This window comes from Leptopilina boulardi, unplaced genomic scaffold, assembly GCF_019393585.1.
Source record: "Leptopilina boulardi isolate dan_hultmark-lab unplaced genomic scaffold, ZJU_Lbou_2.1 LbouV2_377, whole genome shotgun sequence".
Taxonomy (NCBI): domain Eukaryota; kingdom Metazoa; phylum Arthropoda; class Insecta; order Hymenoptera; family Figitidae; genus Leptopilina; species Leptopilina boulardi.
Genome location: NW_026137948.1, coordinates 503136 through 529027, shown reverse-complemented (window position 1 = coordinate 529027; position 25892 = coordinate 503136). Strand labels below are relative to the sequence as shown.

The 25892-nt window shown below is 32.6% G+C and overlaps 2 protein-coding genes across 9 annotated transcripts in view; one reads left to right on the top strand and one right to left on the bottom strand.

Moving 5' to 3' along the window:
* Positions 1–25892, top strand: part of LOC127287886 (pseudouridylate synthase 7 homolog) — a 757063-nt gene that overhangs the window by 722272 nt on the left and 8899 nt on the right. The window lies entirely within an intron of this gene.
* LOC127287894 (uncharacterized) lies at positions 15734–18644 on the bottom strand. 2 transcript variants are annotated; one of them, XM_051315050.1, is made up of 3 exons: positions 17402–18644; positions 16627–16897; positions 15735–16255 (listed from the first exon to the last, which is right to left on the bottom strand). In XM_051315050.1, the coding sequence occupies exons 2-3, from the start codon at positions 16876–16878 to the stop codon at positions 15935–15937; spliced, it is 573 nt and encodes a 190-aa protein (XP_051171007.1). In that variant the 5' UTR covers positions 16879–16897; positions 17402–18644; the 3' UTR covers positions 15735–15934. The 2 variants fall into 2 exon arrangements, with proteins under 2 accessions (XP_051171008.1, XP_051171007.1); XM_051315051.1 differs by lacking the exon at positions 17402–18644 and having other exon boundaries at positions 15734–16255; positions 16627–16927.

Genomic DNA, 25892 nt, shown 5'->3' with positions numbered 1-25892 from the left:
TTGAGAAAAAATGAACAAATTTCATATATAGCATAATTTTTTATTTATTAGTACAATAGATTAAAAAATGTTCCTTATTTTTCATATAGATTTCGAAAAAAATGTTTCGGACAAAAAAAAATTTTCAATGAAAATTTCCTATAAAATGCCCCATATATATGTATATATTTACAAGCAAATTGAAAGAAAATTATAGGTAAGCGAGTGTAACACGCACTTGACCAATTTTATTATTTACTATTACTATTATTATTATTCAATATTTTAAATAATACTAATAAAAAAAAATGAAAATTTTTTAGAATCTGTTAAACATTTTTAAACAAAAGAGAAAACAACAAACATAAAGATTTTTAGAATTAAAGTTTTTAATTAAAATTTACGTAAATCTTGAATTTTGTTATTTAATATATCCACTTCTTTTTGAGAATCTTTTAGTACTCTGGACCTCTTAGCTTTTAATTCTTTGATTTGTAGATTAATAATTTTTTTTGCCGCCAATGTATTTGTTGATTCAGTTTCCTTACGATGTTTCTCATTTGCTTCCTTGAAGCGCGAGTATGCATTTCGAGCTGCGAGAATAATTTCTTTGGTAACATAAAATTCTTCGACTCCACCAAAATTATTAATTGCATCATAAACAGTTCTTCTAGCAACTAAAAGTAGATAAGCTATGGGAGTTCTAGATAGTAGAAATCTGTTACCGGCATTACCATAATTACTTTGCTTATTATGCATGACAACAATGAGATCAATGACTCATCTTATGTAATTAAAATTCCTAGTATTATATTAATTCATAGAATTGTTTTTAATGGATAATCCTTTGGCGACAAGTCTTTGATCTAAGCGCATTTGAAATTTTCATAAAGAATAATTTTCTTTTTGACAAGTTTATTTTATGAAATGATTAATTTTTCTTTGTCATATACTATTAATTCATGGAATTGTTATTAACAAAAAAGCCGAAAGTGCTTTGAGGTACAGTGTATGACTTAATTTGTTTAGTCTACATACCTATTTTTTCCCTAAAAAGTTATTATTTAATCATGTTGGAATGTTCATGAGTAATTTTTTCGGTATATATAAGGTGCATTATTTACGGGTTTTCTTCAGTTCTAAAAATTCGTAACAAAGAATGCTGGATAGTGCAAAGAAAGCAGAGTTAAAGTGTCGAATCAACAATCTCCTGGAGCAGATACAAGAATTAAAGAGCTGCATTGAAAGTTTGGAAGCTTATCGCCGATTACTTAAGGAATTTGAAAAAATAAAAATCTAAAATATAAAAAAATGAGTTTTTCTAAATTGAACAATGCTGGAAGAGGAGGACCACATAATTTTTTTGAATTCGTAGAACTGTAAAAAAGTGTCATGAATTGTGTGCCAAAAAACCATTTAATGTTTTCAACAACATTTAATTTGAATTCATCATTTACGAAGCAAATTACAATAGGCGCAGAATTTTCATCAGCCGGAGAATTAATTGGTGTTCTAAAATTTGTGTCAAGTCATCCACGGAGCAATATTTCACTTTATCTGCAAGATTGGAGAATTTTTAAACAATACATTAACATTATCTCAGAATATTTCAAAGGCAATGAAACTCCTCAAGTAATAAAGTGTGGAAATTTTCATATTCGATTTGGAACTTTACATGGAGAAAATACAATAGCCCTCGAGGATCGAAGAGACAGAAATTTTTACTATCCATATATTTTGAAGGATGCATCGTTTATAATTTTGGAAAATCTCATTTTTTGTATCGATCAACGGTTCGAATATTTATCTTCTGGACGTTTGAAAGAAGCATATTATTTAATTGTGAGAAATATTGTGGAAATTTTATGTCATAGCAATATTTTAAATCAAAAAGAAATTGAAGTTTTTGTGCTTAAAAATTATAAAAAGTTAATGATAAAACTTTAAAAAAAACATAATTTTACATCGCGTTTAGAAATTGAAACTTTATTTGTTGATATTTCTACTTTTCATTTAAAATATTTATCAAAACAAATTTGTGAACTGATTTCTAAAGTAAATAGTGTTGAAAACAGTAAAGTATAAACAACTTATATGGATGTATGCAAGATGACGTCACTACTTAAGATAAATGTACTCTTTTAAAGAATGTAAGGAAGAGAGGAAATAAAAAAAATGAATTTTTTTACATGTTGGTTTTTAATAATTATTAAACCTTTATTTATTTATTACAAAAATTTACAATACATTACAGATCTGACTTATTTACCCAACTATTATGCGAACTATCAAAACCTAGCTATTTAACAAATACTTTAGATCCTTGTTTTTTTAGCACTTTTTCAATTAAATAAATATCTGAATATTTAACTTTTGAAAGTTCCTGATTATAAAAGCTTCCAGATATTGGCATATCTTGGTAATATGTAGAATACATATTAATATTATAAGTTTTCATTAGATTTTTAAAATGTGAATTATAAAATTCTTTTCCGTGATCCACTTGTAAATTTTTTGGTACGCGTTTTTTTATAAGAACAGATTTCATTGCGGCAGCAACTTCTTCACCTTTTTTAGACTTGACAGGAACTGCCCAGCCAAACTTGGAAAAGATATCAATGATGGTTAACATATATTTGTAGTTATTATTTTCTCGTGAATAGGGTTGCATTTCAACGAGGTCAGCTTGCGATGTCTCATCAATACCTCGAATGTTAACATTTCTTCGCTTATAATTTTTTCTTGCTGGCTTATGCAATTCTTTTACCAACTGCAGCTTCTGATTTTCCATTTTCACAAATCGTCCCTTCCCCTTCCTTCCTTAGATTTAATTGTTTCTAGTCTGCTGTCCACTTGAGAAATAATATCTTTCATAGACAACAACTCTATATTCCTTTCAATATGAGTTTTAAGATTTTCGAAAAATTTTGTTGTAGTATCTTCTAGTGTTGAAATTCTTGTATTATTGTCACTTTTTAATGCTTCTATTACATCATAGATGGCGTTTGTTTTAGTATCTATAATTTTGTTAACAAGGTTCAAATTAACTGCATCACCATCGCTCTCAGCATCAGCTATGTTGGATAATTTTTTATTTTTCATGTTAAAATCTCCTTTAGATGTCAGCTTAAAACCAAGTCCTGGAGGGCCCCGGTTTGAACTTTCTGCGCTTTTAAATTGACGAGCGAATATGTCGATACTCATCTTGAAAATGATTTTTTTTTTTTTTTTTTTTTTTTTTTTTTTTTTTTTTTTTTTTTTTTTTTACGGGGGAAGTGGAAAATCTGCATAACCTTGGAGGCCTACTTCCAAGTCAGATACCTGGAGCCCGTACTCCTAGGTTATGTGGGGATGACCGCTCTTGTTCTGGTCGACCCACTAAAAACCACACCCTTTTTGAGACTTAATCTCCACTGGCGGAACTGCTGTTAGCTTTATACATCGCCAGTGGAAGTCTCCTTACCGTTGCTCTCGGTCCTAAATCCTTAACTGAGTGCTAGCGCTAGAAGAGGGAGATCCAGTTAAGGTCTCCCCCGTCCCGCGCGCACACCCAGCCGAGCAGCAGGATTTCTCCATATTAACCTCCTCCTGTCGTCCTCCTTCGTCCTCATTACGGTTGTAATGAAGGACTCGACGCTCCTCCAAGAGTCCGCGCTCTGCAACATAATAGAAACCATGTTCTCGGGTGTGACTTCAGTGCCCACGTCCGAGAACATGGATAACCTGAGTTCACGCCAGTGCCCGCAGAAAAAGAGCGTGTGCTTCGCGTCGTCAGTGTGTATTGCTTCGTCAACACCCGAACCGTTGCAATACACACATCTCGCTTCTGCTTCTATTTTAAAACGATAAAAATACTGTCCGAAACAACCATGACGTGACAACGCTTGTGTAAGGTAGTAGCCAACTTCACCGTGTTTCCCATCTAACCATGTGGCGAGGAGGGGAATCAGGCGGTAGGTCCACCTACCTTTAGACTCCCCATCTCATCTCTCCTGCCATTTCTGAACGAGTCTACTTCTGGACTCTCTGCGTATTATGGCTTTGAGTCTATCGCTATGCTCTGAAGTACCCGCCAGATCTTTGTTAAGATGGAAGATCTCCTTCCTTTCTATCGCCAATAAATCCATTGGCGGTAATCCAGCGAGTACCAGAACAGCGCAAGTAGACACCGTTCTGAAGGCTGACACAATTCTTCGTGCTGGGTCTCTCTGGACCGCGAGGAGCCTGTCAGAGATGCTGTGGAACTTTAGGGCCGAAGCCCAAACAGGGGCAGCATAAAGCTGCTTTGATTGAACCACAGTCGCCACTACTCTACGTTTCTTTTCCCTGGGGCCACCGATATTGGGCATCATCCTCGAAAGGTTTCCCATGCAATCGGTGGCTTGGAGTGACGAGATGTTAATATGTTGTCCGAAACTCAAACGTTTGTCCAACGTCACTCCCAGGTACTTAAGTTTTGTCCCCCATGAAACTACAGATCCTCCAATTTCCAACCGCGGGAATCGGAAGTCTCTTCGGTCTGTGACGAGCAGAGCCTCGGTTTTCTCGACAGTCATTTTCAGGGCATGTCGGTCCAACCAAAACCCTATTCGTCGCAGACTATCATCGAGTTTTATCTGTAAAAGATTTATCTCGTCCGCACAGCATACTAAAAGCACGTCATCCGCGAACCCGGTTAGAAACGTATCTTCCGGTAAGTCCAACCTAAGGGAACCGTCATACATGACGTTCCATATGGTTGGACCTACCTTCGATCCTTGGGGAGCTCCGCATGTCATCTCTTCTTTGATATGACATGCATCGCTCTCGTACACAACCCATCTGTCGCTAAGATAGTCATCTATCATTCGCAACAGATAGGTTGGCACCCCTTTACGTTTCATCGCCTCGATACTAATATCCCATCTCGCGGAATTGAACGCGTTCCGTATGTCTATGGCTACGAGTGCGCAAAATCCCTTCTTCTTCCCTGATTTGACTTTATTTGCCTTTTCAACAACAGCTAAAATCGCTTCTAACGTTGACCGGCCCTTTCTAAAGCCAAACTGGTTTTCGGATAAGCTACTTTCGCCTACCAGGATTCTCTGTAATCTCTCCAGAATCATTCCCTCTAGAAGTTTACCCATCGTGTCCAATAAACAAATTGGTCTAAACGATGAGACTTTATCTAGAGGTTTATCCCCCTTCCTAAGGAGGACCAACTTCTGTGTTTTCCAGTCATTGAAAAACCTTCCACACTCCAGACATGTATTAAAGACGTCGAGAAGTAGCTCCGGATACACAGCGATAACTTCTTTAAGAATCTCGTTGGGTATTCCATCATTGCCTGGCGCTTTGCCATTTTTCAACGTCTTTGCCACCTTATTAAGCTCTTCAAGTGTGAAGAGTTCTTCCCTCTGTACTACACAGTGAGTATAGTCCTCTCGGGGTCCAGATTCCACATAGGGGAACAAAGCACGTATGATTTTTCGGACCCAAATCGGATTGTCCAGACCGGGGTTTTTTTGCCGCGAAACTAATTTCTTAGAAACTACTCTAAAGGCCAACCCCCATGGGTCATTTTCCCCTTCTCCGATCAGGTCCTTCCAACACTTCCTTTGGCTACTCCTTATAGCCCGCTTGAAGGTCTGCCTGGCTTTATGCCACTCTTCTTGCAGCAGGAGGTCTCCCTTAGAGTGGGTATACTTCCTCCTCGCTGCATGGCATTCTCTTCTTAGACGGGCTAGTTCGTCGTTCCACCAGTACAGAGTTTTCTTCGCTTTTCTTTTCTGCCGGCGAGGCATTGAGGCATCACTCTCTCCACTCCACGCACGCCGCGATAATAACTCGCCTCGCCTCCCGCACTTTTTCTTCTAGAGTAATTGGTTTCGTCGTCCAACCGAGTTCCTGAATAAACCGAGACTCGGTTAGAGACTCCGCCAATTTCTCTCTATTAAGTCTTCTGAGATTCCAGGAGGGATTCTTGCTGCCATCTTGCAGTCTACTGTTCCCTCCCAGATTTTTCTCAGAGATTATAAACTCAATGTACTGGTGGTCGCTCATGGTCGTTTAGTCCAGAACGCTCCACTCTCTTATTCTACGAGCCACGCGGGGCGACGCGATTGTCAAATCGATGATCGACCCTGCTACCCCGCGCCTGAACGTGAACTGCCGACCCCGGTTCATCACCACTAGATCGTTCGCTGCGACCATATTCGATACCAAGGTTCCTCTCTTGTCTAGACGGCTCTCTCCCCATTCCGGCGACTTACTATTGAAGTCCCCCGCAATGAGGACATCACCGCCGAAAGCTCTAACGCTTTCTTCAAGAGCTTGAATCTCGGCATCGAACTTCTTAAAGGGATCGTTTGGGGAGAAGTAGCAGCTGTATATACGTACACCTGCCACCTCTACCCAAACAAACCCCTTATCTGTCTCCAGGAAGTCACCAATGGTGATGTCCGGGTTACACACCTGTATACCTGATCTTCTTGATGCATCCTCAAACCAGACAGAGAATCCCGGCTTCTTGTACTGCTCACTGAAAAGCAGCACATCAGCTCCTCTCTCTCTGGCAGTCTGCATCAAGAGATCTTGCGCGACTCTTCCTTTCCTGAGGTTAACTTGGAGAAACCTTAGCTCGGGACTTTAGGTCCTGGAGCAACTTCCAGTAAACTGGACAAGCCCTGCTTCCTGGAAGGTGTTTTAGATCCGTCATCCCACTGTCGGAACACGTGATGCATTTGGCATCGCCTTTGCATCCCGTCTTCCGGTGGTCTGGACTGCCACACCTCCAGCAAGCAGCCTTCCTGTCTGGGGCAGTGCATCCTCCGGCCAGGTAGCCGTAGCAGAGGCATCTATAGCACCTCTCTACTTCCAGCCTGGCACGGACTCTGCAATTGACCCAGCCAATCTTCACTCTTCCGGTCCCAAGAAGGGATTCTGCTTCCGTTTCCGGGAGTCGCAGAATCGCCATCTTGTTATGACCATACCGAGTGAAGACTTGGCATGGCACATCTAGGTTTGGCTTGCCCAGTGTTACCCGGACTGCCTCAATAACTTCTGTGACGACAATGGTCTCGTCGAGGTCCAGTATTTCTACCGACCTCGTCGAGACCAACGTCTTCACCTCCGCCTTTCCTTCGAGAGCGGTGGCCAGGGCACCTCTGAAACCAGAGAGATCCTGCCCCTTCTTCAGAACCAGAAGGATTTCATCCCTTCTGGTTCTTCGAATTGACAGAATCTCCGTCTTCGTCTCTTCGGGCCTGACCACCGCTTTAATGTCCTTCAGGATATCCACGTAGGACTGACCGTCCTTCGCGGATACCCTGATGGCCTCCGTTCCTCTGAGCCTTTTACCTGGGGGTCGTCCAGCTTTAGGACTTGACGACTCCCTGGCTTTTCCCTCTGAGGCTTTCTTCTTCTTTTTCTTTTTGACTTCTTGCCAGGTCTCAGAGTCGACCTGGGAAGAAGTCTCTTTCATTTTTTCAATTGTTTTGGCAACAGGCGGGTTTTCCTTTACGGCCAACTCGCCTGTTTGGCCTTTTTTCAATGCTCCCATCTCAGGGGGAGTCCTCGAGGGATCTCTCTTTTTCCTTTTTGTTGCCGAAATCGGGGTCGCCAGGGACTTTACTCCCTGGTGACTCCGATTTCTCTTTTGAGAGAGGGAGTCAGCTTCCTCTAACTTTCGTAGGAAGCCCTCTCCCTCCTCCTTTGCATCTTTAATTATGCCTCGAAGACTCCCACTGTAGAGGTAAGCCTCTTTGGCACTGTTTTTCACTTCCTTGGAGTTGTTTTTGAGCATCCCGTCCCGCACTATTTTCAATGCGTCGACGAGTTGCTCAACAACCTCGGACTGCTTCTCCAGAAATCCAAGGATGGCACGTCATCCTTTGACCTCCGGGGAAGCAGTCCGCAACTCCAAGTTCTCCATTTTTTTTCCTTTCTCAACGATGGTGGTGGGTAGCTCCACGCTTTCCACCTCCATCTTTTCTTCCGCTACTTTTCTTGCACTTGATGCAATTAATGACTCATCGGCCAAGTGAACCACCGATGAGTCACTGCAGTGATAGGATTTCGACGCTCCAGGGCCTGCTTGCACACCCTGGGACAGCGCCGCCACTGGGGCTTCCGACTTCCCCTGCTGGGACTTTTTTGGTTTTTTTCTTCCTTTTTTTTTTAAATTTTGTATTTTTTATCGGGGTTCCTTCCCCTAGCATGTAAGTGTGTGGTTTATGTGTGTGAAAGACCTCAGAAATGTACTGCCCCGCGAGGCAGGGTGCGCAGAGGTCCGTAAGTGTAATGTGGTGTGTGTGACTTACATGCGTGTGTAAAGATGTGTAAGTGTTAGTGGAAAAACTTTCTCGAAGGGGTTTACAGTGGTCCGCCCGGGAAACCGACCCCATCGGCCGCAGAACGCAAACCTGGTGCTCAACCAGCCCGAGAGTCCTGCAATCCATTTCAGTGGAATCGGATGACCAGCTTCCCCATCCCGCAAGACCGATTTAACGGACATTCCTTCGTGGGTTCGCTGGAACCTTCAGGCGACAGGGTTTTAAGCCCGTCCGTTGGTCATCGCTTTCCGTTTGGGCACCGTGCGTCTTTAATATTTCAAAGACACCATGTTTCTAACCCGCATAGCCAAGCGATCCATCCTCATCCCCTATTCTGTGATGCAGGAGCAAGGGCCGGCAGAGCAGACAAGAGTCCGATCGGCCGCAGAGGGGAACAGTCCCCGAGCAGTCCACTATCTCACCCCCTTTCCTTTCTTTTCTGTTCTTTTGAAAGTTCACCATGTATGCTGTTTTTTGGTTCACGCCGGTTATTTCATTTCGCCAGTACCACCTATATCTAGGAGGCGTGCCCTTATCCACCACCTAGGGACGCGCCCGATGGGGGAACAGCAACCCCGCGCTAGGGAACAATCACGAGGAATGTCCTGTCGCGCTCCAGTTGGAAGCGAGTTCCAAAAGGACACGGGCATCTTGAAAATGATACATATTTCAACAAGCTATTGATTAATAAATAATTCTAGCTTCACGCAATTCTTCAATTATTGATAATATTTCATTATTATGGCTAGGATTACCAGCTGCTTGAGATGCTAAAATTAACCTTAAACGATCAACCAATTCGTTGGGATCATCCCAAAAAACATAATCAATTTTTTTATTTTCTTGATGAATCATATATTTGGGAATTAAACCTTCACCAGTATGTACAGTAATATAATTTTGAAATTTTAAACTCTTTCTATCACGAATTGCGCCATCTGCCTTGAAATATTTCTTATGAGCATTTGTTGATAAAATTATAGTCTTATAGTTTTCTCTATCTATTGAATCTATATCATTTTTTTCGGGTGTTTTTTTTTAAATAAAAGCTCAAGTAAACCTCTAGTTGCTGGATAACTTGAATTTTGTATAAAAATGTCATTTTTATTAAAATTTATTAGTGAATCACCAAGCATTAATTTCCCTTTAGATAATTTTCTTACACCATATATATTGTCTATATCCTTTTTATTTTCATCCAATAATTGTAAATACACATTTGAAATATTCTCTTTTAAATTTTGTGGTGAATCAGAAATTATTGGAATGTTATCTTTAATATCTTCATCTGAAGCTGCTGTTCTAAATGAAGCTTCATTATCATCATAATAATTATTCATTTGTAAATTTTCATAATGATTATTCATTTGCAAATTATCATAAAGATTATCTTCTTCTTCTTCTTCTTGTTTTAATTCTTCTTTATATTCTTTTTTTGTTTCTACTCTTGCTGGACGAATATGTTTTACTATTTCAATGTCATCAATTATTTTTGTATTGGTGTAACAATTGGTTTAAAAGTATCATTTAAATATTGTTCAATTTGTTCCTTTCCCAATTTTAATAATCTATGTTTTCGTCTAATCGCTTGACATGCTTTAGCAATTTCTCCAAGAATATTTTTTTGTTGTTGCAAATTTTCAACTTGTGCGTAAGGCATATTATTGTTGTTGTTGTTGTTACTTCAATGTATATAACTATACTCCTGTTTTGTTGAGTTACTATTCTAATTTTATAAAACAATCAAAACATTTTCTGTATCTACCCTGATTAATTTCACGATCTTTATCAATTACTAGAAAAACATGCTTATTTTTCTAGCAAGAACTGCAAATTTCTTTAAATTTTGTAAAGGACATATCAGTATTTATATGATCATCATAAATATGCTTTAAATTCATTTCATCTTGTCTAAATAATATCAACAAATTAACATTGTCACGTATTAAATGTTTAGGAATCCGCGCATAAGTCTGGCATAAATAAAAACAGTCAACGGCCTTGTGTCTCCCCATAGCAAAGAACGCTTTAATATTATCTTGTTTCTCACATGCCACGTCATCAAAGATAAATATTGAGTTAGGTCGCGCATCGTTCGGTGCCACAACATCCGCATGTTCATTAAATGGAAAATATTCAACACCATCTACCGGTTTTAATATGCTTTCAAGAAATTTATATTTTGGTTGATATAATGATTTTAAATAGACATATACGTTTTCAAATCTTAATCCGTTTGGATGTGTTAATAGTGCAAGTAAAGCATTTGTTTTACCACCATTAGATGGTCCACAAAATATTGCTCGAACACTATTTGGTAGTAAATCACCGTGTCGACTTTCTTCATTATTATCATACTTTTGAGTAATTGTGTCAAAATTGAAAACAGGCAACTTAATAGATTGTGCTTTACACTCCATCTTGTTAAATACTGAGTTGAAAAAATATAAATGCAATACTTTTATAGTATAAACGTCAGTTCATGAAAAGCTGACAATAAAGTAGGTTGTACTTTCAAACATTTGACGATTCTTAACTTTGAAAATTTGTACTTTTTGATTGCTAAGAATTTTCAAATGAGATTTGCATTGTTTGTGTTTGTTGTATGCTTGTTTGTGTTTGTTGTATGCTGGTCTGTGCGTGAAGATAATCCGACACGTTTGAACATTCGTAATCAACTGCTAATAATTCGTATAAATACCTTGGTTTTATACTTTTTAAAATTAGTATTGAAAAAGTTTTCTTCGTACAAGGAATATAAACATGCTAATTCATAAAAAACAGACTAGTAATAAGCAAACCTCTAGAAGGGTGAGACGAGGAAAAGGTTGTCTAAATAAATTGATAAATAATTTACCAGTAGAATTTAATATTCCTGGCTACCAATATTGTGGTCCAGGGACAAAAGTAGCAAAAAGAGTTGCGCGAGGCGATCCAGGAATTAATTCTCTTGACGCAGCTTGTAAAGATCACGATATTGCTTACTCGCAAAATAGGGAAAATATAGAAGTACGAAACGCAGCCGATAAAGTTCTTGCAGAAAAAGCTTGGAATCGTGTCTTTGCTAGAGACGCTGGTGTTGGTGAAAAAACTGCAGCTTACGCAATAACAAATGCAATGAAGCTAAAATCTAAACTTGGAATGGGAATTAAGGCGAGAAAAAAAATATAAAGAAAAAGCGGAAAAATAGAATGAAAAAATCAACATTGCGAAAAATTATAACTGTAGCTAAAGATGCAATGAAATTAGGTACAAATGCACAATCTACTATCAAATCTGCTTTGCAAGATGCACGTGTAGCAGTAGAAAGTGCTGATGGCAAGCGTAATATAAATAAGCCTCGAATTTTACCAATACCCTCTAAAGTTGGGGGCGTTTTACCTTTTCTTATTCCTTTGTTTGCGGGTTTAAGTGCTACAGGGGCATTGGCAGGAGGGGCAGCTGGAATTGCGAAAGCTGTAAATGATGCAAGCGCTGCAAAACGTCAACTTGAAGAAAGTAAACGTCATAATAAAACAATGGAGTCGATTGCCTTAGGAAAAGGGCTTTACTTGAAACCATATAGGACAGGATTAGGGCTTTCATTTAAAAAAGGATTAGGTTGCAAGTCAAAAAACTGAAAATGAAGCTACCTTTACCGAGCCCTTACAGATTTAGATTTACTTAAATTTGCAAAGCTGCTGAAAATTCCATATTTTAGAGGAATTTTCATGCGAAATGAACTACCTGTAAGCGCCCCTAGAAAGTGTGAATCAGCAATTATAAATTTAGATGATAAAGATGGTCGGGGTACACATTGGTGTGCTTATAAAAAGAATAAAAATGGAATTATTTATTTCGATAGCTTCGGCAATCTTCGACCACCTTTAGATCTTATTGAATATTTCGGTGCTGGTAGCATAAAGTTTAATTATAAAAAATATCAAAATTATGACACATTTGTCTGTGGACATTTATGTCTTAAATTTTTATTTAATCAGTTAAATTTTCCTGATATGTATTCTATACATATAAAAGACAAATAATTTGAAATTTCAATTTCGTTAATAGTTTGATTTCATCATGGACGATTCACTGATATTAACATTATCAGGAAATTCTTCAATCTTAGAATCTCAATTCTTTCTACCCATTGACTTATCACCATTAAAAAATTATGCGCTCGGTCTTGTCGAATTTTTAACATTCAATTCTATTCCTAACATTGATATTGGAAAAAATAAAATTTATGTAGGCAAAGAAGAATTTATTATTCCTACAGGAAGTTATGAAATTAGTGACATTGATCAAGCGTTGCATTTAATTTAAAAAAAAGGTATTTTTTTAGAATTAAACCCAATAATAATACTTTAACATGTACAATTTATTGCGATAAAGAAATTAATTTTGAACCAAACGACTCTATAGGCAGTTTGCTAGGATTTTCTCCGCGCAAATTAAAAGCTCAGGAATATCATGAATCTGATCAACCAGTATCAATTATTAAAATAAATTCTTTAAGAGTAGAATGTAACATAACTACAGGAGCATATATAAACGGGGAAAAAGTGCATACAATTCATGAATTTTTTCCTGTTGTGCCACCAGGATATAAGATAGTAGAAGTACCAAATCACGTCATTTATCTACCAGTTGCAGTAAAGACAATAGACCATATTCAGTTAAAAATTGTTGATCAAGACGGACAGTTGGTTAATTTTCGTGGAGAGACGATAACAATTAGACTTCACTTAAAGTCTTTAAAATAATGGGGATTGTAACATGATGGGGATAATAATAATGGGGATTTTTGGTAACAGAAGAAAAATTGGTTTTGGTTATGAAAATAACACACCATGGCAAAAGAAAATCAGTCAACGACGAGTTCTGAGACGGCTAACACCACAAAATCTACAGTTACTAAAAAGTCTAGGCTTCAAAATCGTGAAAAAAAGAGGATAAAAAGAATTTTTACTTGTATTTGTGTATTTGTATTTAGGCGAATAGTTTTTTGTTATGGAAGGGGAAATTTTAAATATTGATTCACCAATCATCTTTGATGAATCTATTGCTAACTATGAGGTACATGCGCAGCAACCATATACATCATCAACGTACAATAATAGTGACGAAATAAGAATCACTGTGCAAAATCAGGATCATTGCCTTCTTCCAAGCAAAAGTTCGCTTCATGTAACCGGAAAAGTTGTGAAACCTGTCGGAACAGCTTTAGCTTGCACAAAATGAGTATCTAATGGCATTTGTAATTTATTTGAGGAAGCAAAGTATAAATTAAATAGTGTAGAGATTAATAAAAATAAAAATGTCGGCCTTTTTAGTCTTATGAAAAATTATGTTTCTTTCGATGCTAGTCAGAGCAAATTTCTCGAAAATGTTGGTTGGATGGAACTTTCTGACGAAGCAAAATTAACTAATGATGATGCTTATTTTGATGTGTGTATAGCGTTAAATATGATTTTTGGTTTCGCTGAAGATTACCAAAAAATCATTATTAATTCTATTAATCACTATTAATCATTATTAAACATGAGCTTATTTTAATTAGATCTAGAACTGATTCAAATGCAGTTTTACAAGAAGCACCTCTCGAAGAATTTAAAGTTGTAATTGAAAATCTTGAATGGCTGTTGCCATATATAAAATTGTCAGATGCACGAAAATTTAAATTACTAAAATATATTGAAGTCAATTCAAGTCAATTAGAAAAACCTAGGTTTATTGTTTTAGGTTTTCAAAGAAACGGAGAAAGTAATACTGCTCTAAATTCAAGTTATTTTGATCATTGTAAATTATCTGATGTAAAGTTGTTTTTAAATTCACAATGTTATCCCTACGGTAATATGAATCTTAACATTGATAAAAATCAGTATTCTACTTTATATGAAATGTTTAATAATTTCGAAGCGTCTTATTATAATAAAGAATCTCAACCAATTTTAACGAAAAAGGAATTTTTGAGATACGCTCCTTTAGTTGTAATAGATTGTTCCAAGCAAAATGAGTCATTAAAAAGTGGACCAGTTGACATTCGTTTGGAATTTGAATCAAATGAAAATTTTCCGACAAACACTTCAGCTTATTGTTTAATATTGCATGATAGAATTGTTGAATATAAACCAATAAGCCGAATTGTGAAAAAAATTGTGTAAATTTGAAAATTTATTATTAGTTAATTAATTAATTAAACATTGTAAAAATATAATATTTTTAATAATAATTGAATTTATTATTATTATTATTTAATATTATTATTATTTAATATTATTATTATAAAATATTGTATAATTCTCAAAATAAGAATGAATTATAGCAATAAAAAGTATCTCAATAGTATACACTTGACCTTGCAAGGAATTTGACGCAGGTCAGTTATGTGCTACTCTAGAAGCTGTGACAAATATACCAGATGTGGAATATACAGCAAGTGCCCTGTACGACAGGCCAGATGTGGCAGGCCTCTTATCTTTGTATATAAACCATCTTCTGAAGATTTGATTAAAAACAAAAACTTTTTTTGAGCTCTACAAAATTGTATTAATTTAAAATATTAGTTTTGTAATTAATAAATGTTTTTAAATGTAATTATTTGAAAAATAAACAAAATATTTTTTAGTAACATATTTAAGCATTTTTTTTCTATTTACGACTTTTTATAAAAAAATTAAGTTATTTAATTGAATAATTTTTTTTCACTAAAAAATTATTCTAACCATTATTAATTTATTAAGGCAAAAGAATTAAAAGATTTATGATTACTTTTTTTTAGGAATTATCCTCATAGATACAAAGTATCACATCTAGTAGAGGGTTTATATGCAATAAGGGGATACGCATGAAAGTGAAAGTTCCCGCGTACAGCGATTCTGCGGCTGCGCGAGGGGCTAACAACAATCCTGCGCGTCCCCTTATTGTATGTGAACCCTCAATTGTTGAAATAAAACTGTAGTTAAAAAAAATTCTTTTATTTCTATTTTCTATAATTAAATTTTTTAAATTTTTATTTCATTTTTTTTAATAAAATTATTATTATTATTATTCTTATTATTATAAAAAAATTTTCTTTAATAGAAACTTGAAAATTAAGATATTTTACAAAAACAAAATTTTATTTTCATATAAAACGTAATGATAATTTTATTTTTTTTAAACGTATTTTTCAAAATTTGCAGTTATTTCTGATATCTCTATATATATTATCAAAAGAATTCAAAGATATATTATCAAAAACTTGTGAAAAAATACAGGAAAGTAGGGATATTAAAATGAAACAAGCATTAAAAAGACAAGCTTTTTTTTATTATTTTACTTTTTATATTATGTTTTATAAAAAAATAGTTTTTAAAAATGTTGAAATAGTTAAGTTTTTAAATAATTAATTTTGTTTTTTTAATGATAAATCTAAAGGCTCGTCTTCATTATCATTATTGGACCGGCCTTCAACGGCATCCTCTTCTATTCCAGAATCCTGCTCTACTTCTTGCCCCACCACCACAGCATTTTCCTGGATCTCCCCCTCTCCTCCTCCATTTACCAATATTTCCCCCTCTACACCATTTTCCTGGGACGCCTTCTCATCATTTTCTTGGGACTCCTCTTCGATGGGTAGCCCAAAATCTATTTGAAGTAGACCAGAAGGCTCCCCCTCATCCCCATTTTTTATGGGACTCTTCCTCTGGACAGTTAATGATGTCAAAATCGAATTGGAGGGAGAATAATGTAGGGATGTCCGGCCTCTTCAATAGAAGAATTTTAAAGTCCTCCACTTCCTTTATTTCGACTACGATTCCTTGGTGCTCCAGAAAATATTGGTCCCCCATTAAGGGAGAATCATTAAATAAATTGTATCGGCGTACACCGGCAGCAAGTATGCAAAAATCTAGTAGGGCTGCCAAGTCAATGCAATTTGACAGCCACTCGTGGGGTATGTCAAATTGCAGAATAAATCCTGCATAATTCTCATTATCCTGCAACACAAATAAAATGAAAAATTATTATTATATTTTTTTATTATTATTATATTATATTATATAATATATATAATATTATAACATATATTATTATTTATTATATTATATTATATCTATAATATAATATAAAAATTTCAATAAATTATATAAATAAATTCAATAAAATTTTCATAGTTAAAACATATTTTATTAAAAACAAAAATACTAATTGAATGATGAATTTCGAAAAGGGCTTAACTCTGAAAAGTGTAAGAATCATTTTCACTGTCAATTGTTATGAGAAAATGACACTTATGCTTTTTTAAGTAGAGCCCTTTTCGAAACTCACAATTCAGTTAAATTTATTTTATTAAAATATCGTTACTTACAATTATTTCATCAAAGTTTAATCCATGATGACGAATCCAATACCCATTGGCACACCAATGGACTTTTCCCCTAACATCATTAAAGCAGAGGAAGACAGGATCTGATCTGCTGGACATATGATTAAAAATGTCCCTTGCCCTGATTGTAAGTCCCGTAATGCACAATTCCTTAAATTGATCAATGCTGCTGTCAAGTAGCCACCTCCTGGGGGCTTGAATGGTAATATTAAAGGTGTTATATCCTCCTGCCATTTTTCAAAGATTTTTTAAACTGCAAAAAAAAATTTATTGTTAATTAAGTATAATCAATTAGTATAATAATTTAATTTTAAACAATAAATTTAAAAAAAATTTAATTGTAAAATAAAAATTTTTTAAACTTTTAATTGCAAAATAAATTTTTAAAAAATTTAAGGGTAAAAATAAATTTTAAAAAATTTTAATTGTAAAAATAAATTTAAAAAAAATTTTAATTCTAAAAATAAATTTTTAAAAATTGTAAAAATAAAATTTAGAAAAAATTTTAATTGTAAAAATAAATTCAAAAATTAAAAAAAAAATTTAATTGTAAAAATAAATTGTAAAAATAATATTTAGAACAAATTTAAATTGTAAAAATGAAATTTTGAAAAAAATTTAATTGTTGAAAATGAATTTTCTAAAAATTTAATATATTAATATATTAATTAATAATTAATATAATAATATAAAATATAATTTTAATAAAATTTATTTTATTAAATTTAATTATAATAAAAATTAATTATTAACTCACTTTTTTCAATAAATGAAGTAAAAATCACAGCACTTCACTTCACTTCTTTGATGCTGATCTTTTGATTGATTTTTTTGAATGAAGCCTCTTTAATGGGGTCTCCTTTTTATACACAGCCCCATTGTTTTGGAATTCGCAAACGAAGACAAAACAATATGTATTAGAACGAGAGAGCAGATTAGATAACACATACTACTCTAATAAGATGAGTCCACCTAATTGTTTAATATGGGTATGAGAGATTAAGATGATTACGAATTAAGGTAAAGAGAAAGAGAGAATAAGAGTGCGAATACTCACACTTTTTACAAGAATTTATTTTCTAGATTAAAATTTGCATTTTTAAAAAAAAAATTTTTATTTTCATTATACCCCCAAGGAATGGTATCGGTATTTTTGGGTAAAAGTACCCTTTTATCATCATACCAATTCAAAGCTTCCTTTTTCTGTTCTACCGTGTAAATATCATGTTTTTTACTGAGAATTGAATATTGTTTTTTTGTTAAGTTCTTATAAAATAAAAGTGTATCTTTATAATCTTTAAATGTTATTTGTTTTAATGCTGGAATTGAATGAGAATTTTGATAATTTACATTACAATGCTGATGAGCTGCACCTCTATATTTTCCGGTAAAGTGATCATGATTACGGTGTTTTATGTGATCATCTTTAAATAAATTTTCACAAATATGACAAATTTTTGAAGTTCTGAATTCTAAGTCTTGTTGAAAAGTTAATGTTTCCATTGGAACTATTTTTTTTAAATAAGATTCAACTAAATCGGCAATATTTATTAATTTTTTAATGAACCATGAAATACAATCAACCCCGCGGTAAGTTTCAAATATCGATAAAGAATCATCAAAATCGCATTTGAAGTAAAATGCAACACTGTGAGCTATATGTTTCCTATATGCTCCAGAAATTAAATTATTATTATCATTGACAGGTTCCAAAAGACTTTCAATATCAGCGTACAATGCAAATGGTACTTTTTCTTTATATCGAAAATTTTTAAATTTTAAAACAGTCTCGTTTTCATTTTCTGACGGTAAAATAACCTTACATTTATTTAAATTCATACAATCGGTTCTATGTTTAATAAATGAATTTTCAGACATAAAATGACATAAACATCTGTCACATAACCATGTTCGACCATGATGTTTTGTAATTTGTGATTTTACCCAACGTGACAAATTACGTATCCATGTGAAATGATAAGTACTTGTAAAATTATTTATGTCACTTTTATTTATTGCAGATAAATTGACTGATTTTTTTAACATTAGTAAATGAATTGTATTTTTTTAGACGAACTTTCACTTACATAAAAAGGAACAATCTCTTCTTTATTTTTATCAACTCTTTCTAATCCATAGACATTTATTTTCAAACTATTTAATTTTTCAAATTTAGGAATATCTTTTAATTTTATAGGAAAGTTTATTCCGTCATATTTCAAAACGTTCCTAAAATCTGGATAAGAAGTAGTCAAATTTGCATTATCTTTTACAGGAAACAAAGCTGCCATTACTGACCAAAGAAAGCAATAATCATCAGTATTTTTTATATTTACAACAGCATGCTTGTCTATGATAAATTTCGGAAAATTTATATTTTCAGAACAACCTACTTGAATTGGCGCGTATCTGTTAATATTTACCATTAAATTTAAAATCTCTTTTAATGACCAGCCTGATTTTTTCTCGGAAAATTCCTCAACTTCTTTAAGTATATGAGGCAAAATTCCTGAAATGTCCGAACAAAAAATTAAAAGTTCTCGAATTTAATCCATACTTTTCTAAAATGTTGTTATTGTTGGTGAAAGTCTAAAAATCAATTATTATTGAATTTAATAAAATAGTTTTTGAATTACAACGTTTTTAATTTTTGACTTTTGAAAAAAAAATTTTTTTTCGATGTACAATATTTATAAGTAGAATGCATAAAAGTTAACATATATATAATGATTTTTAAAGCTTTTTTGATGGGCTACACGTTGTTAATAAAATTTTTTTTTAAATAACATTTGACCTTGAAATTCAAGGTCAAAATGTTAATTTACGTTTATCTCAAAATCGGATTTTTTAAAATTATTTTGAACTATCTCAATGGAAAGCTTGACTATTTTCCTACAAATCATGTAATTTTTAGAGTGGGATCTTTTAAAGTTTTTGAGATATTAATTAATTAATTAATGTTTATAACAAATGAAATATTTTACAAACAAATAAAGTTACCGTAATTCTGAAGTTAGCAATTGAAACTTAACGTAATTCCGCATCCAACGAGCCTTGTATGAAGTAGTTTGGATAAGTAGATTGTTAATAAACAATTAGTTAACATTGCAATTGTTTATTAACAATCTACTTATCCTAAATACTTCATATAGGGCTCGTTGGATGCGGAATTACCTTAACTTTCAATTGGTAAGTTCAGCATTACCATAACTTTATTTGTTTGTGAGATATTTTATTTTTTACTAACAACAAGCATCCAAAAGCCCTATATGAAGTATTTTTGTTCAATTTTAGTTAAATAACAATAAAAAATGAAATATCTTACAAACAAATAAAGTTATCGTAAATCTAAACTAACCAATTGAAAGTTAAGCTAATTCCACATCCAACGAGCCCTATATGAAGTATTTTGGATAAGTAGATTGTTAATAAACAATTGCAATGTTACCTAATTGTATATAAACAATCTACTTATCCAAACTACTTCATACAAGGCTCGTTGGATGCGGAATTACGTTAAGTTTCAATTGCTAACTTTAGAATTACGGTAACTTTATTTGTTTGTAAAATATTTCATTTGTTATAAACATTAATTAATTAATTAATATCTCAAAAACTTTAAAAGATCCCACTCTAAAAATTACATGATTTGTAGGAAAATAGTCAAGCTTTCCATTGAGATAGTTCAAAATAATTTTAAAAAATCCGATTTTGAGATAAACGTAAATTAACATTTTGACCTTGAATTTCAAGGTCAAATGTTGTTTAAAAAAAAATTTTATTAACAGCGTGTAGCCTATCAAAAAAGCTTTAAAAATCATTATATGAGGCACTCCACGTCAAGTGATCCGGGTCTAAATTTTAATTACCTGGGATCAGGTTTAAAGTTTGCTTAAACTTTAGTCCTACTAGATACAACTTCAAGTACCAAAGATTATTAATTTATTTAAACAATTGTAAAAAGTGGAGGGAGTCAAAGTTTTAATTTTTTGCTCTACATCGTATATTTCAAAAATCTGCAATTCCTTTAAAACATAACAAAAGAATGTTTATTATATATGAATTTTTTTGCATTTTTTACGCACTTTCTAATGGTATAAACAATTTTTCGAAAAAAAATTTTTTTGACCTTGAAAAAATAAAATTAAAAATAAAATTTTGATTTTTGAAAAAAAGACATCTTTTTTTAACTTTTTTATTTTTTTTTCATAAAGTTAAGATAATTTCCAAAAAAAAATATATAGGGCAAAAAGTGGGACGAGAACTTTTAAAGGGTCAAATTTAGCGATGATTTCTGCGGTGCGACATTGTCGTGCCCTGACAGTGTTTGCTTAGTTTTGATATAGTTCTTTCTGCATCCGCTAGGTGTCGACAAGAATGTATATGAAATTTTCTTGCTGGTGAGATTGAAACTAATAAGTATAAGTATAGAAGACTCTTGATTTTAAAATAATTGGTTTTCTTAGTCTTCTATACTTATACTTATTAGTTTCAATCTCACCAGCAAGAGAATTTCATATACATTCTTGTCGACACCTAGCGGATGCAGAAAGAACTATATCAAAACTAAGCAAACACTGTCAGGGCACGACAATGTCGCACCGCAGAAATCATCGCTAAATTTGACCCTTTAAAAGTTCTCGTCCCACTTTTTGCCCTATATATATTTTTTTTGGAAATTATCTTAACTTTATGAAAAAAAATAAAAAAGTTTAAAAAAGATGTCTTTTTTCAAAAATCAAAATTTTATTTTTAATTTTATTTTTTCAAGGTCAAAAAAATTTTTTTTCGAAAAATTGTTTATACTATTAGAAAGTGCGTAAAAAATGCAAACAATTCATATATAATAAACATTCTTTTGTTATGTTTTAAAGGAATTGCAGATTTTTGAAATATACGATGTAGAGCAAAAAATTAAAACTTTGACTCCCTCCACTTTTTACAATTGTTTAAATAAATTAATAATCTTTGGTACTTGAAGTTGTATCTAGTAGAACTAAAGTTTAAGCAAACTTTAAACCTGATCCCAGGTAATTAAAATTTAGACCCGGATCACTTGACGTGGAGTGCCTCATATATATGTTAACTTTTATGCATTCTACTTATAAATATTGTACATCGAACAAATTTTTTTTTTTTTCAAAAGTCAAAAATTAAAAACGTTGTAATTCAAAAACTATTTTATTAAATTCAATAATAATTGATTTTTAGACTTTCACCAACAATAACAACATTTTAGAAAAGTATGGATTAAATTCGAGAACTTTTAATTTTTTGTTCGGACATTTCAGGAATTTTGCCTCATATATTCACTTATTTCATTAAGAATTGTATCAATGTCTGAGGACAGATTTATAACATGATTTTTTGTATTAAAGGATTTTTTATCTTCTATATTTTCACCGCCTTCTACAGTTGTAAAACTACCTATTAACACGAAATTTACTTTTAGGCTACTATTTTTATTCAGGAAATTTTTTATACGAGATTTTATTAAAACTTTCGACTCTTCTAAAAAATTAAATAAATTTTTATGCTTTAAATTAACAATTGTTCCTGTTCTAATTCTTTTTGCAAATACTGACTCTAAATTTTTCCACTTTATTCTTCTCTCTTCTTTCCCCTTATTTCCACCACCATGTTTTTGGATTTCTTTAAATTTTTCACTTATGGTTTCTAAAATTCCCACAATTGTTAAAATTCTTTTCCTTTTGTTTATTGTTATCGATTTAGCTTTCAAAATTTTATTTAACAGACGAATGTTTCTCTCTCCCAATTTAATCCACTTTTCCGATTCAAATAATAATCTTCTTTTACTTTTAATATTCTTCACTACTATATAAGCATTTTCCATAATGTTAATGAGTTTTTTAAAATTTATTGAATCCATTATTTTACTTTTTGTTATTTAAAAATAATTTTTTGTTTAAAACATGCACTTCTCCACTATACCACCCAATATTTTTATTTGCAACTGATTAATATAGACAAAAATAACTTCCTTTTATACTATTTTTTAAGATTAGTTATGTTGATAAAAGGGTAAATTGGTGAAAATAATTCCTAGAAAGAAATATATTAAATAAACATTTTAAATCAAAAATTCTTTTCTCACAATCTAATGAAATTAAGTCATGCTGATAATCAATATTTAAATTGACATATCAGTGTAAAATATACTTCCGCTTCTTTGTGATTCGAACATTCCATAAGATTATTTTCGAAATCCAAAACATTTTCCAATTTTGGCAGATCATATTACAATGCTCTCCATCCCGAAAGAATATAATATTTGGCGATAAGATAGTAATTGTTTAGAAAAGCATCTAACCGCGCTAAGATGAAAAGAATTCTTTTACCTCAAGCCGCTATAGGACTAATCACCAATAACAATTCTACGAATTAATATAATTAAACAAATTCTACGAATATATAAAATGAAAACAAAGACTTAAAGAATAAAGAATATGAATATCGTCATTGGCATTTCCATAAGAAAGAACACTTATCATTCGCATAAAATTTCGTATATTATCGCTAGGTTAAATATCATTAAAAATTTGTGTCCGAAAATGATCTAAATGTTGAGACATTCAACAAAAATTTTTTAAGAATTTCTAGACGAGGGCATTTTTTTATTTTATTTAGAACAGTTTTAGTGCCTATACCAAGGTGAGCTGTTAATAGATTTTTGCCGTCATTTACATCTACGTCAAGAACTGAGGTTGCTTTCCTCATTACTTCAGACTTTATAAACCGTTCCATTTCATTACACATGAGACTAGAGAGAGCGTTGCACAAAAAAGGTGCAAGGGGTAATTTGACTAAAATTCAGTCAGAAAAGGTTCTACATCTTGAGAAAATGACTTGAAAAATGTTAATTTAACGGGAAGCAAAGGGTCTTGACAAAACTTTTCAATAATACTAAAGCTATTACAAGTTGGCGGGTTCAAAGACTTTTTAATTTCTGAAACGTACTTAATAATGTGAGGAAGTATTTCTAAAGGTTGCTGAGCAACATTATTATTATTCAGCCATCGAACAGAATAGAATTTGAGTGTAAATAAGTGACTGTTAGTAATTTCAATAAAAATTTGTCGTCGAGATGGAACATTCTTAAAGAAATTGTACAGAGCTCTCAACAATTGCTTTAAATCCCATCCTGTTTCCTTAATGCATTTGTGTCATTTGTCCACTCATTTGTGTCACTTTCGATGTGGCATTTTATATCTTTAAGGTATTAGTCGCGTAAAATCATTTTCGTCAGATATTTTTTAAATTTTGCATGAGTGTTTCTGACATAATTATCTACAAAATAAGACCAATCCCATCGATTTTGACCGTTCCTAAGCTTTAAAATATCATTTCAAAGTTGATACTTTTTACATGGACGGAGCACCTAATGCATGTAAGGAATTTGCTTTATAATTATTTAAATGAAAACCAGTCGTCAGATTTTAAAATAAAACTACCACATAATACATTCTCATGAAACGAATGCATACAAAAAAACTGAAATTTTTTGACCGTACCAAACTATAAATATATTAGGAGAAAGTTAACAAAATTTTAAATTATATGAAGTTCCACTGCTGGAAAGCAGTAAACTTGGCAACGCTGTAGCGCGCGAATGCATACAAAATTCAAAATCATGCAAAGTACACAGTTAGAAAGTAGGAATATCTCATAGAGTAGAATAAAAAAATAATATATTTAAAATTTCACAACATAGATTAGTATTAAATAATTCTTAATTTTTTTAATTAAATCATATATTTTAAGAAAAATAAGAATGAGAAACGTTAAATTGGTTGGTTATATTTCAACAGTTAAGAAATAAAAACATTTTTTGATGAAATATTTATTTTTTACTTTATAAACCAATTTATAATACATTATTGATGTAAATATTAATTATAAATAACTAAAAATTAGTTTTCAAAGAAGCATACTTGAATTTTTTTTAATAATATTCACATCTTTAATTATTAATTATTCTTAGTAAGTCTCATACTTTTAAAAAGTTTAAGCATTTATATACATAATTATTAATCATAAATAATTCAAAAATAGCTTTTAAAGAAGCATATTTGAATTTTTTTTAATAATATTCAGATTGCGACGTTGCCGCGATCAAAACTTTAGTTCTACACGTGCGATAACGCGGCGCTCTGAGTGGAAGTTACCTGTACCCTTCAAAAAGTTTGACTCAGAACTATACCTCTTGCTAAGCACAGACTGAGTCAGACTCAAGACAAACTTTTGGTTAGAGCCGGCGCGCGACTAATACCTTAAGAAACTTTAAGTTGATATTTTGGCCGTCTATCGAAATTTGCAGTATTTTTTTGGGACAAAAGCGGAGAAATTCCTTCTAAAAATGTAGCTATCAAGCCAGAGGCTCTACTACGTTTTAAAAATGCTGATGTGCGGAATCGTGTTTTAACTTCTCCACTACTTTTTAACCAAAATCGAACATTTAACATTCCATTACTTTATGAAATAATTCGTTTTTAAAATATGGTGCCAAGCCGAACACAATTGTATATCGAATCTTATCTCGCTGTAATTGCATTTTGTCTGCTATTTTACTATCAGTGAACATATTAGAAAAGAGCTTTACATCTCGTCCACCTGAACGCAATGATTTATGAGTCATGACACATTCGATTACTTACAATACTTCTGCTCTAGTAACATCATTTTTAAATAGGAATTCCTGAAGTCTTCTAGTCCCTGTTGAAAATTCCGACCTCGTTTACGACGTCGTATTCTAAGTAGTTTGCGACGTAGTAAACGACGTAGTAAACGACGTAGTAAACGAAGTAGTAAACGACGTCGTAAATGAAAGCGGAATTTGGGATAGCAAACTACGTCGTTTACTACGTCGTTTACTACGTCGTTTACGATGTCGTTTACTACGTCGTTTACGATGTCGTTTACTACGTCGTTTACTACGTCGTTTACGATGTTGCAAAAATTATTTTAATATTATTTATTTAGTAATTTAGTAAGTCCAATATCCAATATTAAAAATTTTAATAATAATTTAAAAAATCAATAATTTAAAAAAAAATTTATTTTTATTATTTTTTTATAGTTATTATTATTATTTTATTTTTAATATTTAAATTAAAATAAAAAAATGGTCATCAAAATATTAGTGAAACCATTTCTTCCAAAAAAGAATTTGTCTCAAATCCAATAAAGGAGAGACATCGGGCAGAAAAAAATTTCGACAAAAAAAAAAT

Excerpts from the sequence above, each read along its gene's own strand:
- LOC127287894 (XM_051315050.1), bottom strand. The coding sequence starts at position 16,878 with ATGGCAGGAGGATATAACACCTTTAATATTACCATTCAAGCCCCCAGG. Across the intron at positions 16,256-16,626 it reads TAAACTTTGATGAAATAATT|GATAATGAGAATTATGCAGG; the intron begins GTAAGTAACGAT and ends TTTGTGTTGCAG.